We start from the raw sequence: 21336 nt of genomic DNA on the forward strand, positions 1-21336 counted from the left end.
ATCCAAACCATACACTAAATGTGAGATACTGCAAACAACAGAGCAAATCACATGTTTATAACCATATTGTCTTAAATTAAGAGTTGGCCCGTATGGCGTATTACTTTGCAGTCTAGAAGAGAATATATACATTGTTGTTAGAAGAGAAAGCTATTTCCAATTCAAGCTAGAGACTGAAAAGTCTAGCACAATGAACATAAATGTCAGTGCCAGCAAGTTTAACAGGAAACTAAATACCCTGTCTATTCATATAATCACTACATATCTCCTACGCTGAAGGCTCATAAACAGTTCAGATAGAAACTGTATCTGGATTTTTTTTCCATAAAATGTGAGAGCAAACCAAAAAAATAAAGATTGGGGCTGATTGGGTCAAAAGATACAATGTTGATTCAGAGCCAAGAGGAGCAAGGAGGAGACCACGGAAGAGGCACAGCCTAGGAGTTGTCAATAAAAGAGATGCGGCCGGGCGGGGTGGCTCACGCCTGTAATCCCAGCACCTTGGGAGGGCAAGGTGGGTGGATCACAAGGTCAGGAGTTCAAGACCAGCCTGGCCAATATGGTGAAACCCCGTCTCTACTAAAAAAATAAAAAAATTAGCTGGGCATGGTGGCGTGCTCTTGTAGTCCCAGCTACTGGGGAGGCTGAGGCAGGAGAATCGCTTGAACCTGGGAGGCGGAGGTTGCAGTGAACCAAGATCCTGCCACTGCACTCCAGCCTGGGCAATGGAGTGAGACTTCATCTCAAAAAAAAAAAAAAAAAAAAGATGCATAGCCCCTGCTTATGTAAGTGAAAGAAAGAATAAAATGGACAAAATTGAAATAATGTCAAAGGTAAAACACTTATAAACAGAAAATAAGCATATTTGTATTTTTTTATACTTTTTTTATTTAAAATTGAGACGCAAATATTACTTGAGGATAATTATTAGGAGAAAGTCGTGTGCACATGCAAAAAAGCTAGAAATAATTTTCCCACCAGTTAACCCATTATTTACAACAGCAGATCTCTGAAAGGCCAGTTCATTTTATGCCCATGGAAATTCTCTCTGTTTTAGATCTAACTTATCATTGCCATGGCAACCCTCATCTGTGCCTTCCTATTTCATCAGGACAGCCACTGACCATTCCACAAATTCTACTTTGTTTGCGCGCCAAATTTGCCAAAGGAAGTATGCATTCCTTTCAGACTGCATGGGCAAGCAAAACGGAGGTCGGAGAATGTTTTAAGGTTGCACTGGTTTTTGTTATCACACCTGTAAAACTGCATTTCTCTCTGAATTACTTACAGAAAACTCTTGGGGCTTTGAAGTGCAAATTTCTGAAGAAAAGTTCCCAGGGAATAGAACAGTCTTCTGATTTGCGGTATGATGAATAGAAAACAGAAGAGAAGTGACATATTTATGACTAATATATCCTCCTGCTTGAAAAAGTCAACTATAGTTCTTTCGTGGGCACATGCCCTGCTGATTGTGAACAGTCATACTTTAGTGTAATCACTCTGTGATTCTTGGGGTAGTATAGTGGAAGTGAGGTGTCTGAAGGTAGCTGGAAAGGGAAAATGCCATGAGGACACATTGAAGCTGAATTTCAAGCAAGTCAGCAGAGCTGTGGAATGGTGGGAAGCGAGCCAGCTGAGCAAGTGAGAACAGACAGCATAGCTCTTTTGAAGCAAAGGCATCAGGCAAATATGCCATGAAGAGGCAGAGCCTTAAAGAGTGCCAGGTTCTACAAATAGCTATTATTGCCACAAACAAAAACGCCACTGTCCCATGCACATCTTTGGGAAGGATTGCAAGTTATTCTGTTGGGGTTTTAGCCATATTTATGCATAAAAATGGCATTCATATAAAATCAGATGATATAAAAAGATATACACATACAGTTATCTAGATATAGATTTTTAAGCTAAGTGTAGGAAAGTCCAGAACGGAGAACTGTGTGTCCTGCATTTGGTGCATTTGGAACGAAGGTATTTTCAAAGTTTGGACTGGTAGACCCAAATTATTATGTTCTCCATCCATCCCACCAGTAAAACCTTACATTGTTTATTTACATTCTGTATCACTCCTCAAAGTGATATGAAGGCTGAAATGTATCTCACTGAGGTAAAATCGCAGTTTTAGTAGAGCTGTGTTCTTTACTACAGGCCCTAGGGGAGAATGTTTCCATTGCCTTTTTCAGGATCAAGAGACTTCCCACATTCCAGGGCTAATGGGCCTTTCCATATTCAAAGCCAACGGAGATAATTTGAGTCTTTTTCACATTGTGCCTTCTGGCACTGACACTTCTACTTCCCTGTTCCATACTGAAGGCTGCCTATATTACACTAAGCCCTCCCAGAAAAGCCAGGATAATGTCCCTATCATCAAGTCAACTTGATGGCAACATTAATTTCCTTTTGCCATGTAACATAACATATTCACAGGCTCCAGACTTAAAATGCAGACACCATTATGTGTCATTTTTCTTCCTACCAATCCTAAATCTGGCCACCAAGATTCATATCAACCCCACAGATGAAATAAATTCACCCATCGCATGTTGCCCAAAAGTCTCAACAGCATCAACTCAAAGTCCAAATTTCATCAGCTCAAAAGTCCCACATCACACCATCTACATCATTAAAATCAGGTATGAGTGAGGCTCTGGGCATGATCCACTCTGAGACACAATTTCTCTCCATCGTTGAACCATAAAATTCAAGAAATATGTTACCGGCTCCAAAAACACAATGGTAGGGCAGGCAAGCAATAACATCTATGGATATTCCTGCTCAAAATAAGAAAAAGTAGAATAATTTAAAAAAGAAAGAAAGAAATTCACCAGTTCCAAGCAGTTTTGAAATACAGTTGACAAATTCCAGTTGGTTTCAAGGGCTGAGACTGTACTCAGTCATTTGAGCTCTACCTTCTGGACTTAACTCCCCACCCTCTGGACTTGAGGTTTCTGCCTCCTGAGTCAGCCTACTGACACAGTAGCACACCTGCAGCTGAATAGTTACATCAGCATGTTTCTTGCTTGTAGGCATTTGAAAGTTCTGACGCCCTTTTTCCATTTCAATCTTTATATCTGCCTCCTTTAGTTCAAGATGGCAACCTTTATGCTGATGTAACATTCTCAAGAACCATGTGTGTCTCCTGTGTATGTCCTCAGATTCACTCCATTAGCCAAAGATTTTCTTCATAGAATTTTTTTTTCTAGATAATCTCATCCTATTTTTGGATTCTGCTGAGATGACTGACTGAAGAGCTTTATGAGTCACACTCCTAATCATTTCAAAGAGCCTTTTGTGAGACTGAATTCTCTGATCTTTTGATCTTTCTAGGGGATCAGCAAAAAGTTGTCCAGCTCAGTTTATTCTCTAAGGCATGCTTTTCCAATCTCATCCAAGGGGCTTACATTTTAATTGACAATAAATTCCTTAAAGTTAAATATCCAAGTTAATTGCATAATGTTCTGCTTTTTTATTTATCCATATAACTCCAGGATATAATTCTACTAAGCTTTCTGATTCAACATAACAGATATACCCTTTCCGTCGGTTTCCAAACACATATTCCATTTTCTGTTGAGCTGTCGTCATCAGCACCTATAAACTTCATACTTCCACAAATAGTCTGTTGATGAAGATTTAGGTATTCTTTAAGACATGCATGTTTTCTCTACCATGCTTCTCACTTCCTTCTGTGTCCCTGTGCCAGAGTCAGTAAGATTCATATTTCTACTAACAGTAAGTTTAAGGCAATATAGACGTTTTTCTAACATGCTTCTCAAAATTCTTCCAGCTTTTGCCAACTGCCTAATTCCAAAACTATTTCCAAATTTTAAGGTTTTTATTTATTTATTTTACTGTAGCACTTCACTCTTAGGAAATAAAATCAAGTATTTGTTTCTTATTTGTTGCTTTAACCATTACCACAACTTAGAACCTTAATAAACAACAGGAATTTATCTCCGGTTCTGATGTCAGAAATCTGAATGGGTCTCACTGGCCTAAAAATCAAGGCATTTGCAGGGCTGTGTTCCTTTTCCTGGAGGCTGCAGGGGACACGTCATGCCTGGTCTTTCCCGTTCTAGAAGCTGTCCACATTCTTTGGCTTGCTGCCACTTCATCCACCTTCAAAGCCCACAATAGCAGCTGGAGTCTTTCTTACATCCCATCACCCGATCCTGACCCTGCTGCCTCCTTCGTTACACACTGAGAAAGCCTTGTAATTACACTGGGTCCTCCCAGATAATCCAAGATAATCTCCCTTTATTAAAGTCAGCTTATTAGCATTATTAATACAACTTTCCACCTTCACATCTCTTTGCCATAGAACTTGACATATTCATAGATTGCAGAAATTAGGACATAGACATCTTGTGGGGAGGGTATATTATCTGGCTACTATACATGACTTCTAGTTTTTAACAGACTATGAACTCATTGTATGAAAGCTAGGGTCTTGCAGATACTATATTTCTACAGTGTTAGCATAGCGGATCAATAAACAGTTGTTAAATAAGTGTAGGTGGCTAATATCACCTAGTAGAAATCAAGGTCTTCTGTGCATTCACTTTAAGAATATTAACATGAGTTATACTCAAGTAGTTGTAATGGCATGCAAATTATAAAATATAATAGGAAAAATGTTTTGGTCTAGACAAAGAACACTATGGGTTGTTTATAATTCCTTGATTTAGTTTTCAAATAATTAAATAAAAATAAGCCTCAAATTGTCTGCAAATTGTTATGAAAGGAAATGTTTAGGAGAATAAATAGACTTGTCAATATTTTCTTAGGAAAAATATACAGGGATTTAGTAATTTGCAAAGTATGTTTCTTGAATACAATAATGAGTTAAATGTTAGTCAGAGATTTCAGGAGATTTTACCAAGAAGCCCAGTAACTAAAGACATTGAGATGCATGAAAGTTCAAAATGGAGATTGAGTGTAAGAATTATTTATTTGTTTTGTTTTTGTCATGTTTCTTGAGTTTTTCTCTTGTCAAGTGATACAATTTAGGGAAAATTAGTGAGGGGTGTGGGCGCTGGTCGTTTGATGATGGGATTCGACAATAGAGGTAATCTTAGGACTGACCCAAGCAAGGCCTCTACCATTCCATAAAACAACATTTTGTAGATTAGCCAACAGTCCCACTTCTGGATGGAGCCCTGCTCTGGGGAATCTCAATGTGCATGGAACGAGCTCATTTCTGTGCTGCAACTGAGTGTCTTTCCTGTGTACTGCTGGGATCAGCAGCCCTGAATAGAGGGATGGAGTGGGAGGCGAGCGAAAGGAACCGGCATCACAGGAAAAACCCAAAGAAACCTGGGTGTTAGGGAGCAGGAAAATTCATGGGAGATCGGCCGGGCATGGTGGCTCACGCCTGTAATCCCACCACTTTGGGAAGCCCAGGCTGGCGGATCACCTGAGGTCGGGAGTTCGAGACCAGCCTGATCAACGTGGAGAAACCCTGTCTCTACCAAAAATACAAAATTAGCCTGGCGTGGTGGCGCATGCTTGTAATCCCAGCTACTAGGGAGGCTGAGGCAGGAGAATTATGTGAACCCGGGAGAAGGAGGTTGTGGTGAGCTGAGACTGCACCACTGCACTCCAGCCTGGGCAACAAGAGCGAAACTCCCTCAAAAAAAAAAAAAAGAAACAAACAAACAAAACAAAATTCGTGGGAGATCTAGGAGAAATAAACTAAAGTTTTCCCCTTGAGTATTTAACATGTGAGCCACAAGTTTCAACTAATGAGAGCACGGTACACACAGAAGACTATGTCAGTAATAATAGGTATTTGAGAAGAACAGGAAATGAATCATGCACTTTAGGCTCAGATGGGTTGAGAAGGCACAATTTTACAATTGAGGTAGAAGGAGAGACGAAAAACCATCCTTTCTTTGGACATTGCGAGGGGAAAAACATTTCAAACAACATGGAGAAGATGAATCTTAAAATCATGTATCAATTAATGGTGAAACGCGGGTGATATATATAGTATTATCCCTTAATTAAATTTCTTAATATAACTGTACTAAAGTTACTTGCAATATGTGATGTAATTAAAGTTATAATCTCAACACTTCGTAGAAGGTGTATCAGCACCGTGCTTATATAACTGATACACAAATAGTAATTTAATATTTACGGAGTACATGAACCCAGGCCACACATTTTCTCTAGCACTCTGCTCTCTTGATTTTTAAGTAGAAAGGTTGAAGGAAATAAATTCCAAGGTCTTTCCTAATCTAAGGAAAACATATATCAATAATGGAAATATATCTAGGACCCCATGTGTTCCAATCTCAGACGTACTCTATTTAAAACATAGTCCCGTGATTAGCCGATAAATAAATATAAACACACTTAAGTACTCTTCTTTTCTCCACCTCTCCAGGAAACAAGATGAGGAAGACACCTTTCTTCCTTTTCATGTTTGTTTGTTTGTTTCTTTCTTTCTTTTTGAGATGGAGTCTCGCTCTGTGGCCCAGGCTGGAGTGCAATGGCATGATCTCGGCTCACTGCAACCTCCGCCTCCCGGGTTCAAGTGATTCTCCTGCCTCAGCCTCCCGAGTAGCTGGGACTACAGGCACATGCCACCACGACCGGCTAATTTTTTTGTATTTTTAGTAGAGACAGGGTTTCACCATGTTAGCCATGATGGTCTCCATCTCCTGACCTCGTGATCCGCCGGCTTCAACTTCCCAAAGTGCCGGGATTACAGGCGTGAGCCACCGTGCCCGGCCGGAAGACACTCTTTCTTTATGGGAAACTTCTTAAAAATCTTCCTTTTCCTTTGCCACTGCTTTCAATATTCTCTGCACAGATGGGAGCTAATCCTGGAAATTTTCTCTCCCACTCTCAGCTTTTCTCCTGAACACCCACCTAGACCAAACAAGATTTCTGTCTCTCTTCATTCCTCATCCCTCCTCCGGAGCCCACTATTATACAGATAAGATCAGCCAAGTCATGGACTGGCCGGAAAAGTGAGAGATGGAAGAAATCACCTTCACGTGAATATCTTAATTATTCAAAAATATCAATACATTGATAATTTTCTTTTTCTTTTTTTTTTTTTTTTTTTGAGACAGGGTCTTTCTCTATTGCCCAGGCTGGAGTGCAGTGGCATGATCTCAGCTCACTGCAACCTCTACCTCCCGGATTCAAGCAATTCTCTCGCCTCAGTCTCCCGAGTAGCTGGGATTACAGGCGCCTGCCACCACGCCCGACTAATTTTTTTGTATTTTTAGTAGAGACAGAGTTTCACCATGTTAGCCAGGTTGGTCTCAAACTCCTGACCTAAGGTGATCCACCCGCCTCAGCCTCCCAAAGTGCTGGGATTACAAGCATGAGTCACCCCACCTTGTCACACATTGGTAATTTTCTCAGTGCTGTGATTCTCTGTGATTTTCAAGTTTTTAAATTCATTTCTTGAAAAATATGCCTCAAGAATAAATGTGATTATGCTCCTTACCTTTTCCATTTAAGAGCCTCTGCTAGGGCTGAAATGAGAATATTTTGAGTCAGTAGTATAAATAGAACATTCAGGTTGGTGCAAAAGTAACTGCAGTTTTGCCATTAAAGGTAAAGGTGATGGCAAATCCGCAAGTACTTTTGCACCAAGTCATAGTTAAAAAGACAACACATAGTGACCTAAATTTTTTCAATCTTTTATTTTTATGTGGAAAAAAAAATCAAAGTCCTTCTTTTAGCTGGATGTGGTGGCTCACACCTGTGATCCTAGCATCTGGGGGGCTGAGGTGGGCGGATCACTTGAGGCCAGGAGTTCAAGACTGGTCTGGCCAACATGGTGAAATCCCATCTCTACCAAAAATATAAAAATCAGCCATGCGTGGAGGTGCATGCCTGGAAACCCAGCTACTCGGGAGACTGAGGCACGAGAATCACTGAAACCTGGAGGCAGAGGTTGCAGTGAGCCAAGATCGCACCACTGCACGCCAGCCTGAGCAACAGAGTGAGATGTCAAAAAAAAAAAAAAAAAGAAAAAACTCTTCTTTTAATCTCAGCCTTTAAAACTTTCTATTTTTTCATATTTTTGTGCAAAATTTAAATGAAACTTTAGTTGTTGAATAAATAATATGAAGATTTTTTTCTTTCTTACCAGAGCACCTACCAGAACTCTGATTATCTAGCTAAGAAAATTTAGAAACTTTCGAAATGGTTAATATACATATATTCACGTTTCTGATCCAAAGAGGAAAAACATTGCACCGAATATTTGAAATAACATTAAATCCATGACAATACTTTACTTTAATAATATATTTCATTTAATATGCATAGAAATCCGTTTAAAACACTCCATTTAAATCACTGCAGAGCAGTGTATTTCTCCCTTTGCCTTTGAAGTCCATCAAGCATGCAGCTTGAGAGGTGGCTAGGAGTTGGGCAGAAAGTCCCTAAAACACTTTGAGCTCCCCAGATGAAAGGTGCTATTTAAGTAGAAAGTATCATAATAATTTCAATATACTTAATAACTCCACTCACTTCAATGTCAATGCCTAACTCAGTCCTCACCTATTTGGTACTTTGAGGTCTATTCCTTAATTTCAATTTCTCCAGTGGGATGTGTGTAACTTTGTTCCTTAAAACTAGTACAGGAAAACTATCATTGAAAAAGGAAAAGTCCATAAACATCCCATTCTATGTCTGTAAATGACAGAAAATCTCCCCACGAGGAAGTAAATTATAAGACCAACAAAAGATAGCTGTCATTAAAGAGACTGGAAGGGCCACCTTCTCAAGGAGCAGAGCATCTGAATGGCCTGGGTCATGCCAGTGGAATGAGGAGTACAGTAGATACTTTCTTCCTTATATTTTCAAGTGCAAACAAAATTTAGGCAAGGCAGTTGGCTGCAGGGAAGTGTTATATTCTGCTCAAAAGGCATTCTTAGTTTGAGTAAAAAAGTCTGTGAAATATGGAAAGTGGTATTCCCTCTTCTAAAAATTCATTAAATATTATCAAGTATAGTCTTTTCTTTTTTGTTGTTTTTTGATGTTAAATAATTTATACAAGTAATACCAAAATATCTTATTCTTTTCAAAAATTAAAGCATTATCAATAAAGTTGAGTCAATTTTTACTCCATCTTAGCCTCTAAAATCCTCCTCATTCCCCTCTTCCTACTATCCCTTATCTGAGGTAACGGTTATTGTTTTAAATTGCTTTTATCACAACATATTTTCTAGTCATTTGATTTTATATACCAAACTTGATTTAAAACTTGTTTAAAGACTCTTTTTAAATCAGAAAACAATATAATTCTATTACAATAAACACTTTTGATATGTCTTCTATTTTTTATTAAATTGTTTGAGTTATCAAATATTCCGTGGTGTAACTTTTAACATTCTTGGTGATTCTGCACTTATTTCTTTTTCTGAACTGGGATAGCATAGTGCAGAGGAGAGGCTCAGTACACAGAAAGAAGAGAACTCTTCAGGGCATCATCCACGGGGTGCTCACAAGGCTCTGCGCCCCCTGGCCCTTCTACAAGCCTCACTCTTATCCTTTGCAGACCCAGGATTTGAACCAGCCGATTTCTCCTTGATTACTGCTCAATCTCACAATCATTCTTATGCATGCTAGACTATAATCCTAGGTGATTCACCGCTGCACTATGGACCTGGGTAATGACACAGTCTGTAAAAATAACCGTCAGCAAACCAAAAAGTGAGGATTCATCAAAATGTGCCAGGAGAAAAAGAAGGGCCTCCTTTAAGCCCATTTCTATTCTCTCTCGCTCTGCCTCCGTATCCTCCACATCCGTGCGGGACCTCCAGTTGGGCTGTTCCCACGCACAAATGGGAATTCAGAAGCACAGCTACTATGAACAGCAAGAGCTTGGGACTGAAAGGCTATTATTTTAAGTTCAGTAGGAAAGAAAGTCATAGACTCAGATACAAGGAAATAGAAAAAAAATTTTGGCGATAAAAGCCTACACAAATTAGTTTGCCAGTCAGGCAAGATGGAACCAGGAGACTGGACACTGGGACCCATGGCTGTGTGGGGGCTAAACCACCATTGGAAGAAACAATCTGTGTTAGGAAGATGAATTATCAAACCTTTGGTTCAATATTTATGAAATATGCATGCTATACATCTCAGCTTCAATACCTGGATTCCATACTACTCTGAAGTGTTTTGATTATAATCTGTCCACCCAGGTATGTTTGCTTGCAGGAAGAAATGGACTTTGTAATACTCAGAATTCTTAATGAAAATGTATATGTGTATTTAGTATGTATACATATGTATAAATATTGTGTATATATGTATATTCATTCCTGTTAGCTTGGCAAATGTGATTCATTTCTAAGAGATGGGTACACTCTCAATGTGCTTACATAAAGTTTCTGAGACTGTGAGATTACATCTAGATTCCAGATTGTGATAAATTCATTAAAATTATAGGGACCACCAGGCCTTTCTGCTGCTATTACTGCCTTGACATTTTCTATGACTGACATTAGAAATAACTACAACTCCTACTCGGAAGTCTGGGCTCATCTAAAGTAACTAAATTTCATAGACTAAAAAAAGTGACGTAGTATAGGTAGGAATTTTGTGCACCCACCTAAAAATTTCAGGAATTGTTTTTAAGTCTGAGACACTTGTTTTCCCAATAACCTGTACCAAGCATGCTTTGTTTTTAAAAAGCAGACGATAAAACTAATAAAAACAACAGCTGTTGATAGTTGAGATCTTACAGGCACTCAAGAAATTCATAAATATGCATTTGTTAATTGTCTCAAACTATTCTGTGAGTTGCTCAATATTATTTTTATTTCATAATTAAAAATATTGAGAGATAGAATATAAAGGACTATGTTCAAAATTTACGTGATGCAAAGAAAAGAAAAGCCAGAACTGGAAGTCACATCTGGTTTCAAATTCAGTGCTCCTCGCAGCTGTCCTGGAGACCATCATCATCTCTCTAAGACGAATTGGTAGGCGGAATTTTATCTCCAGTGTGAGTCCACTGCAGAGCCCTGGCAATTCTCGCAACGCTTTATAACATAAATCGTTAAGCTGACTTGAGAAATTCTTCCTCCTTCAATTTCCCCAGGTCACCAGTTGAATGACACTACTAAATAAAAATTAAGCCAAAATGACAACTGTAGCCTGCCTGGCTTCAGATTCCCTAAATGCTATCTAAATTATTACTAATCCCTTCCCACTTCCTATTTCAATAAGTAATTGGCTTCCTTAATACTGCCTCTTTCTAGAAGAGGTGTAGATGGTTATGTCACTCAGGCAATGGCCTTGGGCCACACAATGTCAACTTTTGCTGTCATGTAAGTTTTCCAAGTCTCCTTTTTATGGTCCTAGCTTTCCCTCATATGCCAAATGTAGGTTTCCCCAGAAGTTTTGCTCTAGTTGATCTCAGTAAAAACAGAAGCCTCAGCCCATCCTTAACCTGTCCTACTTCATGGAAAAATCTCCAAGAGTTCCGTTCTGATTCAGTTGTTCGCAGCAGTGAAATCTCATTCTATAAACGCAGTATGGTGGCTCTAAAGAAACAAAAAGCAAAGAACAAAACCCAGGGAACAAAAAGGCTTTTTAAAACCTAGAAGAACAGATTGAGTGCCACCATTTATGTCATCTCAAATAGAGCCAGAAACATGGATAGCATTGCTTATGTTGATAAAGCATGACAGTTGACACTACATTCTTTGTGAAACCACAATTTTAAATCCAAGACATTATTTTCATGATCACCAAACCCAGAATGAAAATATAACTTATGAAACCTAGACCATGCCGTATGTCACTGTCTCTAGGTACAGGTTATATTCAAAATTATCAGTTAAGAAAAAAATACCTACCTTTCCATTTACAACTCTAGCACTAATAATCTGAACAAACAAATTACGCTAACATTTGTACCTTTTGGAAATACTTCAAATTAGTTTGATTGTAGCACATGAAATACGCATGATTTCTGTGAGTAATCCATTATCAGCAAAGCATAATTAAAACCACAATCCTTTAGTGATATTATTAAAAACATTCCTAATGCTTAAAGCTAATATATATGCTACAGTAAATGCTTGATTTAACATACCCCATAATGGCATAATGAAAGTCATCATTAAACTTTTATTAATAATTTTTAAAATTTTAGTTTTTTAACTGAGTATCAAAGCTGTATTTAGATGTTACTTCTTTAACATGGAATACAAGCTTCAACCAACTTTACATATATTTCAAATTATGCTATTGCCTAACTTAAATAAAACAATACATACAAACTGAAAACAAACTATATAAAAAATGGGCTTTACGTAATTTGAATCATTTTTCCATTTAAATTAATGCATGTAGTGTTCTTGCAGTGAAAAAATGTGATAACCTATTTTTATTGTAATGAATGATAACTCTTAATCAAGTGGGCCAGGCAACAACACAGGATCTTTTTAATTCTAGCGAGTTAAAAGGAAAATTGATACAGATTGCATAATTTGATAATTGTACACAATTTCTGCAAGACCTTGTAAATGAGTATTTGGCTGTTACAGGTCTCAGTTTTCCTTTCATCAAAACTCTTAAGAATTTGCTTTCCTGAAAAGAGAGCAGACTACTTGGTAAAGTAGGATCTATTTGATTGAAACACGGTAATTTTCAGAACAAATAAACTTTTGATTCAAGTTCCCCAAAGATCATTTTGGTGGATATATGTTATAATACTACAATTGTCTTTTCAAGTTTATTGAGCTCCTATGTATGGTTTCCTTATCACAGACTGTCTCTCCAATTACACATTCTATCATAACAAAAGTCCACTTGATGATGTGGCTGATGCCCATTTAGAGCCTTGAGTCACTACTCTTTACCTCTAGTATAGGCTGTTTTAAGGAAAACATCTTTTCCTTTCACAATTTGCGTAGGGAAAAGAAAAAGCACTGTAGATTTGGTTTTAAATAGAACTGGAACATTCTCTGAGAAAGTATAATGTTGTCTTACAAAAGATTTTGTACTATGAAGATAGAAAAATGAGGAAGAAAAAGAAAGTTTTTTTTTAAGTACTTACTTACCAGGTGTGAAATTGTATCGAGCTGAAAATCCCATAGATTCCAGCTCTCCATCAGCAAAAAATTTAATCCATAGAAATCTTCCACTGGATTTTATGACAGGTGGATTCTGTTGTCCACAGAAACGTCCAATTATTGGAGAAAAGCCAAAAGGTCCATCTCGAACTTCAATATGATCAAATTTGCACTCCCAAGACGGTTCAATAGAGTACTTCTCATCAAAGTAAAGTTCAATGCACTGTCTTGGAGCGGCTGTAAAGAAGAAAGATTGTGTCTAGGAGGCCATTTCTTACATCTTCAGGTTGATATTTTCTGATTCTATTTCAGATGTTATTTGTACATCTTCTCTCAAACTTTATGGATGATATGCATGGAAATATAAAGAAAGCATATGATACTATTCTACGGGATACAATTTTCATAAAAATGTCTAAGGAGTGAAACTTAAAACCGATGATGTTGCACAAAATATTATTCTGATACAAGATGACCATTTTGATGTTTTGCGCAGGACTAACAAAGCACAGTATTTTTATGAAAGGCTGTTAACTTGGAGTTAGAAGGTCAAGGAATATTTCTCTGTCTCTTTTCTCATATTTCCAGGAATACTCAGGTTTAAGGTCACAAATCACTTGAGAATTGTTTGGCATAGAGTTATATTAAATATAATCTTTCAAATAATCCAAGCCATGTATCTAGATCAGATCCAAATGCATATGTAAGGACATTAAGAGGAATTTTTCTACAACACAAACCTGATCACATCCCTCTCAGGTTTAAACCTCAGCAGCTGGACCATGATCAATGCATTCAACACACATTATCCGTTAAGAATATCCTGCGTCCAGGACCCTATCCCCTCACAGAGAGCCTGAGCTCAGACCACTTCAGACATGTCTTGTCTTCTAAGAAAGTAAGCTCCTTCACACTTCCATGGATTTTCTTACATTTTTGAATATCTACATACCCAACGTTATCTCCTCTTTATGCAGGAAAGACTTGCTTTAAAGAAGCCTCCTCTCTAAATCTGATCTTGAAAGACAAGAACCATATCTCACTCACCTTCTTTCTCAGCGCTTAGCATAGTACTTGTCATCGAAAATTTCCAAAAAAAAAAAAGTCTTTGAGTAAATTATAAATGAGTGTATACTCATAAATGTTTTTGCAGCTCTCTAAAGAATCAGGGAAAGCTTTATAGGGCTGGCAACTCTATACAGCACCACATGAATGCTTTTGCTAATGGTCTTTCATTCTTCCCCTGGTATGTCCAAAACAGTCCAAAATTCTGGCATCTCAGACTTACATTCAGCTAGGATATTCCAGAATGGCCATAAAATTTGCTGAAATGTCAACATATATGTATCCCGGTTAGTAAACAGCTGTTGCCTGAAGCCCTCTGAGTGCTTCCCTGCTACTTGGCCCTTTTCAGGGACTAAGCCCCTGTAGACACTTGAAAGTTAAGACTTAGCACAGTCGGGCCTGCTCCCTCTACGGTCAGCAACTATGCAGAATGGTGGCTGTCCACACCCCATTGCTTCTTAAATATACACTGAACATCATCCATGATGACCTAAAATGTAAACTCTGGTATGCGTGGTTTTCAAAAATGTATGTAAGATTGAGACACATAGTATAACTTGGAAATTGGAGACCTACAGAATAAAATGTAACTCTGATGCTCCCCAGGTATACAATTAAAGATCAACAGTTTAAAGGCAATTCATTTTTAAAATGAATTATTTTATGAATAATCTTTAATTTCTAAAAAAGTTTCAGACTCATACATTGAAAAGAGACATTTATAACTCATGCAAGAAAAATATTTTATCTATCACTAAATTGTATGAAAAAGGTGAACAAATGAGTAACCACAATAATGACAGATTTGAGGGAGTTTCAATGACGTGGTTTTTTTTTTTCTTTTCTTTTTTTTGGAAATTTGAAAGTACCCAAAGAAATGACTAACCATGTTTTATGCTTAAAGTGTCAGCCTTAAAACAAAAAGGCAAATCTGAAGGAGTCAGACCCATTTACGTATCAGTACTAAGTATAGCACTTGCATACATTATCATCCTATAGTATGTATGTACCAGTTTATTTCACAATAAATCAGTATAACAAGTTTTATGATGAAACAAATTATTTTGGATTGTAAGTTAATTTAAATAACGTAAGGCTAGGGAAAGATAGAGCAATGAAGACAGTCCTTAGCTAATTTACTTAGAACTCTATCTGTCATCTTTTAACACGCACTCACCAATTTCCCCCACTAAGAAATAATGGCCATCTAACATGAATTCACTTCTCCATACCTTCACTCTTATTATTTCATAAGTTCTGTGGCTGAGTCAACCTCTCGATGTTCCCCAGGAAACATTCCGCCATTATGGCTTTTGGTAGGCAACATTATAAGTGGACGATTTATTTTCTTTTGGTCCAGCATGTTGAAGTTAATGACACACAACCAGAAATGAAACCTACATAGCTGAATTTTAGAAGGTAGTGAAATAACTTTTTAAAACTAAGTTTGCCACATACTTATTGTGGTAGATTAAAAATGAGTGATTATGGCACATAGAAACTATTTGAAGCTATCTAACTCTCTCAACTTCAATTTGCTTCACCTTCAAGAATTTTCTTCACAGCTGCCCTTCCTTTTAACATTTCTGTAAGTTATATTTGATCTAACACTGAGGTTAGTTCACGAGCGGTCTCAACCACTTTGAGAATCTTCAGACGCACTGAGAACCATGAGCACTTTCACCTGGATACTGCACATATATACAGACTATTTCCTCCATTTTGAGGGAATGTTTAGGCCACCTGACATTCAAAAAGGGATCCTCTTTTTCGTGACTGGGACCTCACTTGTATTCTTCATCACAATGGGTCATACCTCTAGAAATCTGACCACTTATGTATCCCTCTTTCTCTTCTATTTCAAATTTACCTTTCTCTACAGAATATTCATTTTAGAATTAAATATGTGCAATCTGCCCCTTTAAAAGAGAAAAAACCACCCGTCTCCACTATGCCAATGGGAGTGCTCATCGTTGTTACTAACAAACTCTTAATTGCTTCATGTAACAGGTGCATTTCTGTTTTTCACTTATTTTTCTTTGCTGTAACAACTGGCACTTTGACTACTCCCTGCTTCTCAAGACCCCATCCACTCTGGCTGCTGTGGCATCGTGCACACCTGACCCTCCTGCCTAACTCTCTGGCTTCTCCTACTCATTCCATTACTTTTTTCCCCGTACTCTGTCCCTCTCTTACGTGTTATTTTCCAGAAAATTTATTCTACATCTTATTTTCTCTCATTTTAGATGAAGACACCGGGTTGCCACGGGCACTCCAATGGAATGTTACTACAATATAATGGTGCCTGGGGCTCTATCTAAGGTCAATTAAATCAGAATTCCTGCGGAAAGGCCCAGGCAGCTGCATTTTTAAAAGCAGTTGAAAAATAGTGCTCCAAATATTCTCTTGGATAATTTTATTCACACTAACAATCTCAACAACAATCTCTATATTTATGACATACGTATATACATTTTCAGCACACATCTATCTCTCCACTGAGCTAGAGCTACATGTATCCAATGTTTTCGTGGAGCATCTCCATAAACACAAACTAAACACATTATTTTTCCTTTAAACCAATTTTTTCCGTCTATATTTCTTTTCTGGGATGGCAATTCTGTCTATCTAACAAGTTATCGAGCAACAAATATTAGAACAGTCCCAGGATACCCTATTCTCTGATCCCCTGATCCAGCCACTGACGATCCTTTTTTTTTCTTTTTTTTTTTTTTTTTGAGACGGAGTCTCGCTCTGTCACCCAGGCTGGAGCGCAGTGGTGCGATCTTGGCTCACTGCAAGCTCCGCCTCCCAGGTTCACGCCATTCTCCTGCCTCAGCCTCCTGAGTAGCTGGGACTACAGGTGCCCGCCACCACGCCTGGCTAATTTTTTGTATTTTTAGTAGAAACGGGGTTTCAACATATTGGCCAGGATGGTCTCGATCTCCTAACCTCATGATCCGCCCGCGTCGGCCTCCTAAAGTGCTGGGATTACAGGCGTGAGCCACCGCGTCTGGCGATCCAGTTTCTTAAATACCTCTCAGTTCTTTCATGTACTCCATCACTGATGCCGCTTCTTTAGTATACGTATTTATGATGATTTACTTGGACTTTTGCAATTGTTTCTTAGTTTATGTTCTTTTCCTTCAGTTACTTCATCATCAAAATCTCGCATTATTCCTCAAGTTAAATTACTTCAATGGCACCTCATTGTCTCCAACATAATGTTCAAGATTTTATCGAGCGGGCACAGAAGGAATACCAGGTACCTCTTTGTCTGAGACTGCTTCCCTCTTCAGCCTCCCGCTGTATTTTCCTCAGATTCTGCAGAAGCCCTAGGATACGCCACGAAGGTCCCCAACCATATCATAGCTCTGAACTTCCGCATACGCTGCTGTATGTAGAGAATAATGCCTTCCCTGGACATTCTTCAGAAATGAAGGTGAGCATCTCTTCTTCCCCGTATTCTTCTCTTTGGCTTCTCCGTTGCAACTACTGTGTGCTAATCCCAGGGCCCCTTTAGATTGTTTATGGAAAGGGACATAGTCCCCAGAGAATATTGTTAAGTCCTATGAGGCGAGTAGCGAGTACCTTTTCTATCAGTCGTAAAAGGAATTTGCACTGCCAGACCTTAGGTTTTCAGTGTTATCCTTTTAATAGCATAGCTAATTGTTTTGCCTTCTTACAGTGTGGTTTATCTTTGCTGAAAATTCAACTTCAAGTACTAAGGGTGGGGGAAGATCTTTGGCCCAATAATTACCAAAAAAAAAAATCATTTCTAAATAGAGAGTCTTAAAATTGGGTAAACAGAAAGCCTGCTTCTTTGAAAAATCTATCAAATAAATGTGTCCCCATTTATAAGTAGTAGAAAGTGCATATATCTTTAAGACAGTCTTGCCTGTGTGCGTGTGTGGGGGGAAGGTGGGTGCTTCCGGGTTTTAGGCTATTAGGTACTAACAGTTGGAATACTGAAAACTTCCAACACCAGATGAAATGCTTCTACATTTGAAAAGCTGTACTTAAGAGAGAGGTGTTGGCCGGGAGCCATGGTTCACGCCTATAATCCCAGCACTCTGGGAGGCCAAAGTCGGTGGATCACTTGAGGTCATGAGTTTGAGACCAGCTGGCCAACATCGTGAAGTGCCGTCTCTACCAAAAATACAAAAATTAGCCAGGCACGGTGGCGTATGCCTGTGATCCCAGCTACTCGGGAGGCTGAGGCAGGAGAATCGCTGGAACTCAGGGGACTCTCGCTTTGTCTCAAAAAAAAAAAAAGTGTTTACAAGGTTAGTGTAAATGGGAAACGTTCAAAGAGAAGTCTCTTTCCAACACCATTTATCTTTCATGTTGGAAAAAAGTCATGAAATAAAGGGCCATAATTTACAGTCCTGACCTTGACTTCAAAATGAGATGTCACTTGTTAACACAAATAAGGTAACTATCTTTCAGATTGGTGTTTAGAAAATGTGATTATAGATTCATCTTTGACATTAATATGATTTTTGTAATTTATAATACTAAAGAAATGTAACATGCAAGTTATTCTACTAATTGTTGAGCTAAAAAAATGCTAGTTTCTCAAAGTTACACCTTAGTTAATATTTTGCCAACTATGCATCCATTCTACCGCATGAGAACTCTAAATCAATTAAGCCAACTGCAAAATAAACTCCTAAGTCGTTCATTTGTTTTTATGGCACAGAATTTGCTTGTTCATAACCCATTACTAGTTAATCTCAATAATCAGCCTGATTCCAGATTTTACAGTTATTGATTCACTCAAGAGATATTTTTGCGCATGATCTCCAGATCAATTTTGTAATGCCTGTACGCATATTCTTCATCCAAAGCACAGAGATGGCCAGGTTTTGGCTTAGTGCTTTCTTAACTCTGGCACTGTCTCCCCTTACCTTCTATGATGTAGATGCATTCCCGGTCAGGGGGATACTTGCTGGGATAGTTGGGAGAGGTAAAGATACCTCCCTCTGCATGTTTTGTCCAAGTTCCACACTGCACTGACTTCTGTGTTTCTGAGGTGGTTTGCTTTTCTGTTAAAAAAAAAAAAAAGTTTTAAAAAGAGCCATCGTCCAATTTTCTATTGTACTAAAAATAGAGAGGACATTCTTATAATATCCATTAGTAAATTAATTTTTAAATGTTGTCTTAGCCAAACCGATCAATTATACATATTATAACAGGTTCAGATATTCTGGAATATTAACAGTAGGAGGAAAATAGGAAAATACAAAATAATTCGAGGTCTTCCACTAGCATTTTTCTAAGTAAACACACCTGTTCCTTTCTTGGTTGCCCCAGACAAATGGAGGATGATTAAACTTGCTACAACTGAAACAGAAAAGAAAAATCAGAGATAAAATACACTGAAATGATCAAATCCCATAAAAACATAACATAATTTCAAGATAAAATAATATCAAAGCAGATTAATTTTTTCATTGTTAACTGTTAGAAGTCGATTCAGAACTTGCAAAAACCAATTTGAAATGTACAAATCAGGAAACCTTGGGACTCCCTTAAGGAACTAAAGCAAGTTAAGAATGGATGAGACCCAAACTCCTAAGGCAAATACATCATTCACTCCAAAGGCAACATGACAATTTACTCATGTCACACACAGTACAGTGGGACTACAGGAGTCACACTGTATCTAAACTACCCTTAGGGAATGGCTCTGCCAGCATCTCTGAAGGAAGAGAGAGTCCAGAAGGTAAAAAGGAGGAAAAGGAGAGGCAAACGATGAGAACAGCTCCATGACTGTTCCTTACACACTGCAGTGTGGCTGTATTTTAGAAAATAAATACTTAGACAAATCCTACAGACTGTGGGGGAGGAGAATAAGCAAGAAACAGATTGATGTGGATTTTGGGCATTAAGCAGCATTATTGGAATGTTGCCTACAAAAATGTTCTGAACCTCCAAGTAACCCCGTCCCTCAGCACTTTCTAAACTGTGAAATTAATCTCTTCTAACCTTAACTTGATTTAATACCAAATCAATATATAGAAATTGATTATTAATTTGAGAAACGTGATTTCCGAAAGCATTATATTGAGTCAGGTTTCCAGTGTCAAAGAGACTGTGATCTGTAACTTAACAGTAAATCTGCAATGCCATTATAATCTAAACTTGTTTTACTTCCATATTCTTGATCTAATCAACATTTTTACAAGATAAAACGCTAGCAAAATAGTAAGTAAGCTAGTCTTCATAATTTGATTTTTCTTCTATTTTATTTTTCTTATTCATTTTGTCATCCAACGACATAAAAGGTCCATGTTTTCACATTTTCACTTAAAATGAATTCGGGGGAGAGCACAATTCACAAATATTTCCTGAATTAAAGCTCACCACAGGCTTATACATTTATACTTAAACATTATTCTAAGAAACGTATCTAGGTCTTGATATTAATATTTAAAATATTGTCAATTGTGTGTTACTTTATGCTCTAGCCAGTTCATTTGCATTTTAAATTAAGGCACTGGCTGCTGTCGTTACTGTGTGTTTCCAGAGGAAAAAAAAAATCAATTTAATTTGTCATGATTCTGCTCACACCCAGAACACACAGGTATACACATCCTTCAGCATCAGGATGTGTATTTGTTTACTCCGCTCTTCCTGTTTTGATGAAATCACATTATAGACCACGTACTGTGTTTAACTCATCAGCAAAGCCCTCTCAACTGCGTGGCCCGCGATCAACACTCTCATCTTTGCTTAGTAATGATAAATTTCCACCACACATTTTCTTATACTGCCTTTTACTCGATGACTCGTGATACTATTTTCCTCTCATTCCTTCCCACCTCTACACTGCCCGCGTTACCACACACCCATAAAGCGACATCAGCGGTCTCCAGGGCGGAAAGGGGTGGAAGCTGACCCTCGCCCTTCCCTCCAGCGCTGGCTTCAGGTGTGCCTTCTGCTACCTCCTTTACTGAGAACAGGGGCCCGCCGAGCTCCGGGAGCCCCTAGAAGAGGAAGACTCCTCTCGCCCCACTAGGTATCATCCGCGCTCTCCCGCTTTCCACCTGCGCCCTCGCTTGGGCCAATCTCTGCCGCACGTGTCCATCCCTGAACTGCACGCTATTCTCCACCCCCGGGGGGTTCCTGCGCACTGAAAGACCGTTCTCCGGCAGGTTTTGGGATCGGGCGACGGCTGACCGCGCGCCGCCCCCACGCCCGG

At 38.5% G+C, this 21336-nt stretch overlaps 1 protein-coding gene across 13 annotated transcripts in view; it reads right to left on the reverse strand.

Annotated features, from left to right (window-relative positions):
* NETO1 (neuropilin and tolloid like 1) overlaps positions 1-21336 on the reverse strand; it is a 125424-nt gene that overhangs the window by 103788 nt on the left and 300 nt on the right. For 7 of the 13 annotated variants that reach the window (XR_008673399.2, XR_004067946.3, XM_031003802.3 and 4 more), the window contains exons 2-4: positions 19422-19475; positions 19040-19177; positions 13053-13301 (exon numbers count right to left, since the gene is read on the reverse strand). Coding sequence is in view for 9 of the 13 variants with exons in the window: in XM_031003802.3 (XP_030859662.1) it covers positions 13053-13301; positions 19040-19177; positions 19422-19475 (441 nt within the window). In the remaining 4 variants the exon portion in view is untranslated. Of the gene's footprint in view, positions 1-9573; positions 11529-13048; positions 13302-19039; positions 19178-19421; positions 19476-20983; positions 21296-21336 lie in introns of those variants that run through there. The other 6 variants (XR_004067947.3, XM_031003805.3, XM_031003806.2 and 3 more) reach the window with 4 other exon arrangements.

Source organism: Gorilla gorilla, chromosome 17, assembly GCF_029281585.2.
Source record: "Gorilla gorilla gorilla isolate KB3781 chromosome 17, NHGRI_mGorGor1-v2.1_pri, whole genome shotgun sequence".
Classification (NCBI taxonomy): Eukaryota; Metazoa; Chordata; class Mammalia; order Primates; family Hominidae; genus Gorilla; species Gorilla gorilla.